Source organism: Salminus brasiliensis, chromosome 1, assembly GCF_030463535.1.
Source record: "Salminus brasiliensis chromosome 1, fSalBra1.hap2, whole genome shotgun sequence".
In the NCBI taxonomy this organism is placed as follows: Eukaryota; Metazoa; Chordata; class Actinopteri; order Characiformes; family Bryconidae; genus Salminus; species Salminus brasiliensis.
Window position 1 is genome coordinate 59,353,548 of NC_132878.1, and position 9,754 is coordinate 59,363,301.

A 9,754-nucleotide genomic window follows, 5' to 3' on the forward strand; every position below is an offset into this window, starting at 1 on the left:
AGGTCCATTCTCCATAAATGTGACCCATTTTACATAGTTAATGAACCACTTGTCGAATATATGCACTGAGGCGAGTGCTAATTTCTGATCTCCTTCATGTTTTCCGCCAATTTATCGCTCCCTTTCAGACCCCTCCATTACGTTTGATGGGGACTTTTTCCTTTCAGCTGTCCATTTGTCCCATGACTTCATTCTTCTTTTTATATATTTATGTATTATTTGTTTGTATTAATTTGTATTAATTTACCAATGTATTTTCAGTCTATAAGCTGAATCATTAACACTGTCACATTAGACCACATCATGTTTTTATGTTATCTTTTTTTTAATGCATAACATGGATTTACATTTTCATGTTAAGTTGACCACAGCTGTTCTGAGGTCAGCTGAGAACCAGTCATGTCATGGTTGATTGGGTAGTCTTGGGATGCTAGCGTTTCACGGACTCTCATGATTGTATAGACTGGATGACAATGAAACCTTGTGAAACTACCTGTCTAGACCTTTGTTTCCTCATAGCTAGTTATGGGCATTGTTTAAGCAAACCACCTCTAAAATTATCATCTTTTTTTTGGAGAAGCTTGCAGAGCAATTTTATTCCAAACAATTCTGGAATATACGTTCTGAAACAGAACAAATGGACCAGTTTTGCTAAGCGTGTCATTTTTCTTTCTGTGACCTGCACCCACTGAGGGCTAGACTGGCTTGACTCTGTGAAAAAGTACAGAGCAAGCAAGTACAGGGCTGAGTGTCTATTCGTGTCATTGGAATTCACTTCAGCATTCCCAAGCCCTCTTGAGTCTGCGTGATTCACTGCAGCATCCTTGAATAACGCAGAAACGACTTCCCAGAACCTCGGATAGCCATGGGAGCTTCACCAGCCCGAATAGCAAACCATTGAATTCACGGAAGCTTTAACGTGAATGCGCGACTGGGCCTGTCACTGCATATGTTTGGTAAATTCATCATGCAGCGCTGTTTGGTGAACTGGGGAAAGGTGGACAGTGACAGGCCTAGTAGGGGGGTACCCAGTCCTCCCCCTCCTCCCTGTATCCCCGTATTTGAGTGAGGCTTCGGCCTGAACGCTGCAGCATCTTCACATCGAGGAGACGGGTTGATCACACTGTTCTGTTAGAGAAGCTGAGGGGAACACACACTGCTAACACTGCGCACAGATTAAAGGGCTACTCACCCAGGACTGAATACATTAAATCAAGCAGCGCGGACGGCTGCCACGTGGGACCCAATCACATTGCCTGCTGCTCGATGCTCAGAAACAGAGAGAGGGAGAGAGGGAGAGAGAGACAGAAAAAGAGAGAGGAATGAGAAAAAGGGGAAAAGGAAATTTGAGTGGGGGTTCACGTCTCTCATTCATAGGTCACTGCTTTGTATCCAAAGCCCGGCGATTACAAGCCACCCCCTAAAATTACACTGCCTGGACACTTAAGGTGAATATCCCTCGTCCATGACATCCAGTTATATCTACCCAGATACTGGCCGAGTCTCATTCTGTTTAAAAGTAATGTGACAATAATAGCAAAGGCACTTCAGGATATGCTGTGCTGTCGTGCTCTATAGAGGTAAAGTGCAGGATTAGGAGGCGGTGTGTTACAAAATCAGCACTTAAGGTGAAACGTGAAAAGCCTCTCTCACATCAAACCTTACCTAAGGCTTGAACAGTGCCCTCAAAACCGCAGCACTCAGTAATTCACAGTAAAAATGAGTGCCAGACAGTTCCAGCCATTTCCACAAAGAAGGCTCCCGCCTGCGTCCCACTGTTTATACTGAAGCTGAAGTGATGCACCCCTTGTAAGGCTGCTTGTGCAAATCCTTTACAAGTAATCAGCATAGAAACCTTGAGGATGACGCAAGTTTGGTATCTGAATTTCATAGGCCACCCAAGAAAAAAGGAAAACTCTCCCAGAAACAGTCATGTGGATAGAGCACTCCAGCATCGTGACCCGCTACCTTCGTCCAGACTGAACCACAGACCAAACAAACTGCACTACTATGCTAATACTGTGTTCAGCAAATGTTTTGCAGTACAAATACTGTACATGTCAAATACAGAACATGTTGATTAATAAAGGTATTAAACTTGCTTTATTGATCCGTGGATAATTATGGATATGAATAATGAGAGTAAATTAGCAAAAGCAAAAATGTAACTGTTCTTTGCATTTGTTTAGATGATGTGTGTGTGTGTGTGTGTGTGTGTGTGTTTGTCCTATGCTTAGTGAAGGATAGTAGAGCCTATTCTCAGGACTGAAGGAGGATGTGCAGTTATTTATCTCCAAACTGTTGCATGAAATAAATTCATATCTTCTAAAGTTTAATACGTAAGACTCTTGAAGAAGCTCTCCTTCACTAAGCTTGTAACACAAACAGCAGCAACAGGAGGGGCCTTCACATACGTACATACGCTTCCACACAGAGTCAATAATAATAACAATAACAATAATAATAAAACAGCTTCAGTGGGTGTTCTATCATTTATTTAAAAAATATTTGCTCAATAAAATATACACAATTTACGAAACAATGTTTGGCAATTTAGTATCAAGGCCATTCTTCTGTCAGCAGGTACTCTAGTGTCACGATACATCAGTAGCGGTTTTCTGGCTCAAATCCTTTTAAAAACCGAACTTCACAACAACACCAGAGTACAGTGAAACAGCCTAACGGCCACACACGCACACACACAGCCTTATCACACATAGTCCCCTCATACACACACACACACTCACACACATTCACACAGTACAGACGCCATACAAAAATAAACCACTCATTCACAAAGATGATCAACATGAACAAACATAAGAGAGGATACCATTAGTTTTATCTGAGCTCTGATAAAACGCCAGTCTCTGAGGATGAAGATGAAGATGAGGAGGATGATGGTGATGGTGATGATGGCCATCAGGCGTTGCTTTGGCATCACTGATGACAAAAACAACAATAATAACAACAACAACAACAACAACAACATCAACAACAGAAACACCACCACCACCACTACCCCCTCCTCGCGCCCACATACTCCTCAAGGTCCGTTTTCTCTCTCTCTCTCTCTCTTTCTCGCTCTCGCTCTCGCTCTCTCCCCCCGCTGTCCTACACGTGCACCACCACGGCTCGGGAGCCGTCCAGCTCGCTGCGGTACCTCTCGAGCCAGCTCCTCAGCTCGGATATCCGGTAGCCCTCGGGACCCCTGCCGCCCTGGTAGACCACCACCTCGTCCTTGACGATGTAGAGGCGCTCGAAGTAGGCGCCGTACGCCGCGTTCGCCGCGTTCTCCATCGTGTCCACCACCACCGAGCTGCCGGGGACCGTGGCGTTCATCAGTTGCGCCGCGCGCATCCGGTCCTCCAGGCAGCGGTGGCGCGGGATCTGGTAGGGCGCGTCCGAGCTTGCCCAGCCGTCCGACGGGTGCGCCTCCTCGATGTACACGAGCAGCGAGTCGGCGATGTCCGCGTACTGGTCGGCGAGGCGGCGGAAGGCCGCCAGGCGCCGCATAAACGGCGGTCACGAGCAGCTGCCGAAGTTGAGGATGAGCGGCCGGCGGCCGCGCGCGTAGTCCAGGATGCGCGCCCTCTTGTGCTCGGCGAGCGGCACCACCTCGCTGTTGGGAGCCGCGGCGCCCACGCGCGCCGTCTTGAAGAAGTCCAGCTTGTGGCCGTGCCACACGGCGCGCAGCGACGCCAGTGTGAACATCCTGTTTGAGTCGGACACGCGCACGGCCGGGTCGTCCGCGCCGTCACCGCCGCCGTCCGCTCCGTCCGCGCTCTCGCGCTCCCGCATCCGCGCAAGCACCTTTCGCCGGATGCACAGAAAGTCAAGGAGCCAGAGGAGCAGCGCGGCGAGCAGGAAGCGCGGCAGCAGCAGCACGCACACCGCCGCGCTCCGCAGCGCCTTAGTCGCGTGCGCGCGCGCCAGCTCCTGCACGTCCGGCATCTCCTACCTACCGCCGCTCGCCTCTTCTCTCCATCTCGCAGGGTTTTTTTTTTTTATCGGGCTGCGCAGCCTCCTCTTCCTCCTCCTCCAGTCCTCCTGCTCCTGCGCCCGGAGTCCCGCTTTATATAGGACTAGTAAAGGATTTGAATGAGGAGGGTGGGGGGTGGTGGGGTTAGAGGGTGGAGGGGGGGAGAGAGAGAGAGAGAGAGAGAGAGAGAGAGAGAGAGAGAGAGAGGAAAAACAACACGCCTCCGCAGCCGGGCCGCCTCCTCACATGGAGGGGATTACCTCCTGTTAGAGAAAGAGAGAGAGAGAGAGCGAAAGTGAGAGAGAAGGAATAGAGAAAGAGACAGAGAGAGGTTGAGGACAAACACAGCAAAGAGAGAGAGAGAGAGAGACGGGGTCAGTGATGTATCACCCCTTCAGGATCTTATGGAGTGAGAGCGCGGGAAGCTGCTCACCGGCTCCTCCGCGCGTTCACATCCCACTGCCTCCAGTGCCGGTGTTGTGCCGCGCGCTGATCCGTTCTCGCCCTAAACGTGAGCGCGCGCGACTAAGTGAGTGAGTGAGAGCGCGGAAGAGCGGCCGGCTCTGAGTCAGAGGAGCTCCGTGAAGGTGCGGCGGCGCGCGCACTCCTTTGTCAGAAACCTTAGAGCTAGTGCAGGCGCAGAACCAGATGAACACGCTCTCCGATTCAGACCTCTCATCATTTTCATATTTCCATCCACTTTCATCCTCCTCTCCTGTTCAAGAGCTGCTCAAACTCGAGGCAAGAAGAGGCAGCATGACCAAACCACCAGGGGGCGCACACACGTACCGAATTAGGGGCTCATCTCGCTCTTTCTCTCCTCAACCTCTCTCCCTTATTCTTAACCTTTCTCTCACTTACTCTCACTCAGTTTCGCTATCTGCCCCCTCCCTCCCTCTCTCTCTCTCATTAACATGCTGTAAACTCTTAAAAGAATTAGTGATGCAATGACCTCTGAGTATCCCAGTACTGCACTTCCACACACCTGTTCATTCTCTGTACGTACATTGAAATCTGAAGTCGGAAACTTGATGTGCTGATTAGGCGTAGCATGCTTTAGACTTTGCACTGGATTTATATTGATGACCAACACAGTGGTCAGCAAAGCAACAAACACAAGGGGTACTAGGACAATGCACTTACATTGATTAATATGTTAAAGCTGCTGTTGAGTAATCCACATGTCCCCACATGTTCAACTCTACACGAGAACACCACATGTTCTACATATTGTAAAGGCTCTGTGCAGTGAGCGCCTCACTACAGGCCTGTTCAGTAAAGAGATAATACATATGTGTGAGTCACTCAAGCTTTTTAGCCCTTCAGTGAGATGTAGTTGTGTCTGCCTATGTGCATTTCCATGTACAAACAGCTGTGGCTGGAATATATTCATATGGACAACAGTGTGATGGCAGTTTTGGGCTTTCAGTGATCTCTTTGAACTCCCCTTTCTGTGGACAACATTACAATAGACTAGAAAACAAGATTTTGGTGCACAGGTTTACATTTTTGGATGTTTTCTGAAATCATCACAGGGTCATAATTATACATACATGGTCAAAATATGCAGAAGCCCACTTAGATGATTAATTCTGTCTTTTACGGGCTAGGACATAGATATCTTGACGTCTTGTAAGTGATCATGATTGACTACAATTGGTAACTTCTCTGGGCCCATTCAAAAAGGGTCTGTTTGATAGCCCTCATTGGACTATTTGGATGCAAAAAGGCAACTTTACAGGACAAGAAAAACCCTGATGAAGTCAATGTAAATATATATATATATATATATATATATATATATATATATATATATATATATATATATATATTAATTCCAGGCCATTTTGGAGCATTTCTATTGGTTCATTAATCATGAAATTGCACACACAATGTAAAGAACAACTGCCAGATTCACATCATGTTCAAAAGTAAAAAATGGTAAATGTTGATATACAAGGTTTTTTCATATTTCATGACAGCAGTGATTTACACATCAGGAATGTCTCTTGGAGCCAATTCTAAAAAACTGCAGATTCCAAAAACATCTGTTCAAACAATTGCATTTAAGTCTTTATTAAGGAAATTGGTTTGTGATGAACTGAAAGCTGAGGTTCCATCAGTGTCACTGTCAACAGTTACATTGCCATGGACTGAGAGGCTACTCTCCAAAAAAGAAGCCCCTGCTCCAAAATCAATACCGGCAAACTCGAGTATTTTGCAGCTGATCACATGGACCAAGAAAAAGCCTTCTGGAGGAAAGGTTTATGGTCAGTAGAGGCATAGATTGAATTGTTTCGCCATAGTGATAGTATGTTTGGAGGAATAAAGCTGGAGAATTAAACCCCAAGAATACCTTACCAACTGTTTAGCATGGTGGTGGTGGCTATTTTACTGCTGGGGGAACTGGTTCATTATACAGTGGATGGAATAATGAAGAAGGACAAACTGTCCATCTTTTATTAAAGATGGACAGTTCAAAGAAATGACTGAAGGCCCAGCTCTGCCATGACGTTCATATCCACAATGAGTGTACATAAACATCTATCCACAACTGCATATGTGTTTCTACTTTGACTTTAATATTTACGAATTTTACTGTAAGAATAGCCAGGAAGAAAAATGTAAAAAAGTGAATATGGCTTCAGTGTAACCACCGTGCATTTGAAGCCTCCTTCAGTATTTCTCTGCACTCTGAGCATAAAGTGTTCTGTGTAGTACTGAAAAAGGGTTATATTACTCAGAACTCAGAAGTAATAGACACCTGCTCATCCAACATTTCTTACAAAATCAGAAAAGAGCATTAGCGAGGCCAGTTGCTGCTGTTGGATCAGTTTGGATCACAAATGATATTCACATCCTAAAGGTATTCACATATACATCAAGGTTATATGAATTAAACCTAAAATAACACTAAATCCCCATTTACACATGTTCTGTCTGCACACTCCACATTTGTGGAGGTTGAGTTGAGTCTGCATTATCTGTTCTCTGTGTCCTTAATTGCCCCTTCTTTCTATCGCAGTGTTCCCACTTCAGTCGCTGTGTTTCTCTTTTACTTTCCCACAATTTAACAATCAGACGTGGTGCTGGTTGAGGGAGAAGGGGGTCTTTTATTTATTTGTCTGTTGATTTATTTTTATCCTACCGCCATTTTCTCGCTGAGTAAATTTCATAGCTAAAAAGCACTGTTGACTCCTAACCCTGTTACCTCCAATAAACCCTGCTAAGAGTTTGGCACAGACTCACAGGTCACACAAGGACAGCTGAGAATGGGAAAAACAGCCCGTGCCTGCAGCGAACTTAGCAGTGTGGCAGAAATCCAGCTCCAGCAACAGTGTTAGCACTGAACACCGAGCGGTTCCCTGCAGCAGCTGATGGAGGCCAGCGTTTTCCGCAGCGCAATGCATTCCTCCAGGCTTTCTTTTCTCAGTTCTGTTTCTCCTCAGCACCTTTCTGCTGCATTTTCTTTTTCGGCTGCAATCTCTACCTCTGATCCTCACAGTCAAAAACAACCAAACAGCTCTCACTTTCCCTGAGTAGTGGCGTAAGCCTGCAGTTACTTAGCAACTGCTATTAAGGCCCACTTAGGGTTATCCTGTTATCAAGCCCAGAGTTTAGCACTGACTTGACCACTAACGTAGATAGATAGATAGATAGATAGATAGATAGAATCATTGATAGATAGATAGATAGATAGATAGATAGATAGATAGATAGATAGATAGAATCATTGATATATAGATAGATAGATAGATAGATAGATAGATAGATAAATAGATAGATAGATAGATGTATATAATCATTAATAGATAGATAGATAGATAGATAGATAGATAGATAGATAGATGTATATAATCATTAATAGATAGATAGATAGATAGATAGATAGATGTATATAATCATTAATAGATAGATAGATAGATAGATAGATAGATGTAATCAATAATAGATCTAGCTATCTTATGACTCTAATCTAATACTTCAAATCTCAAAGATTGGATTTCTTTTGCTTTCTTGCCTTTCCATCCACCACATTTAATGAAATATACAAATAAATGTTCATGTAAAATGGAACCACATACCTAAAAAGCCTACAGAGACAATTAATCTTTCATAACATAAATATATAAATCATCAGTGTGTATTATCACTCTGTAAAAAGATTTTTTGACACATCTATGGCAGACATAGCTGAAAAATGTATTGTGAATACAATTAATTCCTTGTCATTTTACTAATACAGGGTTGTACAGTGCAAATAAACTAGGACAGGTCTTTAGTGCAGAATAGGTAGGACAATAGTGCAAGGTCAATAGACAAAACAGACAATAAGTACAACAACAATAGATACAATAAATACAAAACATACAAAATATACAAATGTCCAAATGTCCATGTGTAAATGTTTACATGAAGGCTGGGTGATTAAGGTTCAAACTAAGTTACTATAGTTACTAATAATAAGTTACTAAAGTTACTAACTTTTTAATAGTTGAAAGAATAAAATATGAACTGATTTATCAAAGACACAAAGTTAAAAAATATTTTAAACAGGATTATGTATATATATATATATATATATATATATATATATATATATATATATATATTTATATCTTTCACAGTTACAAAATGACAATTTTGGATTCACCCAAAGTTCTGTGAGATTCTTCGGTCTGCACTGTTCTTTTGAGTATTCCAGAGATGTCAGTTCAACTGCTTCACAGCCTAGTACTAAGGCTAACTACTAATGTGCAGCTGCTCCAGAGTTTACCATTCTGTTGCCAATGCTCTCTATAAGCTTTCTATAAGATTATACAAGCTGTATGTGCAATTAAATGTCATTGTCAGCACTGAGTGCACCTTAAGACAGGTGGATTCATTATTTAGAAGGAGTGTCTAGATATTTTTGGATATATAATGAAGACAGATGGATAGACAGAGGCAGAGAAAGAATTCTTTTGTACTTTTGTACTCAGAGAGAGAGTCGTTCAAGGCTCTATGTTTATCTCTTAATAATATGGTTTCATAAGGCTATTACTGCATAATCTCATCAGCTGTCAGACACGAATCCACCAACAGGTCAACAACTATCACACTGCCTCAGAAAAATACATTTGGATTGAAATTGGGCTTTATTTATTAATGCGCTTCACAAAGGTGCTTTCACCTACTTGTGAGCCCCAGGGCTACAGGTGGTCATAGGCCCTATGGATCTAGAAAAGTCCATAAAACCAATATAACACAACAGGACACAACTGATTTCTTCCCCAAGGGATTTGGACTAGTGTTACCGCACACCACACCACACCACCACTGCATCCAAAAACTCAAAACACATCTTTGAGCTCAGTGTTGATTGGCTGCTAACGGTCTCTGAGCACCTCTCATCATCTCTATTACTGGATTATAGAAAACCCAGAACTGCACCACAAAAAGCCATAGTAGGTCGCCTGTGGTTTGTAATTTACTCAGAGGATGAAGTCAGGATCCAACCAACTCTATGAGGAAAAAACTATTATTGATTACATATGAAATACAAACCAGTAATTATAACAAAAATCTTTTCCGCAGGCCAAACAGTCATCACCACCACATGGTACATAGCTTACAATGTTAAAAATACAGCACAAGAATGATCTGTTTAGTGTATTCCACACCAACCAAGCCAGTCTCAAGCCTCACACTTTTTTGCTGTCCCTTTAGGGAATTTCTTCAAATCAGTTTGTTAGCTATAACATAGCTACACAGCACAACTACAGCCAAACT

At 43.3% G+C, this 9,754-nt stretch overlaps 1 protein-coding gene across 1 annotated transcript; it reads right to left on the reverse strand.

Annotated features, from left to right (window-relative positions):
* Nucleotides 1–2,473: 2,473 nt before the first annotated feature.
* On the reverse strand, nucleotides 2,474–4,708 carry dio3b (iodothyronine deiodinase 3b). The gene is made up of 2 exons (XM_072696919.1): nucleotides 4,416–4,708; nucleotides 2,474–4,245 (listed from the first exon to the last, which is right to left on the reverse strand). The coding sequence occupies exon 2, from the start codon at nucleotides 3,952–3,954 to the stop codon at nucleotides 3,115–3,117; it is 840 nt and encodes a 279-aa protein (XP_072553020.1). The 5' UTR covers nucleotides 3,955–4,245; nucleotides 4,416–4,708; the 3' UTR covers nucleotides 2,474–3,114.
* Nucleotides 4,709–9,754: the final 5,046 nt, after the last annotated feature.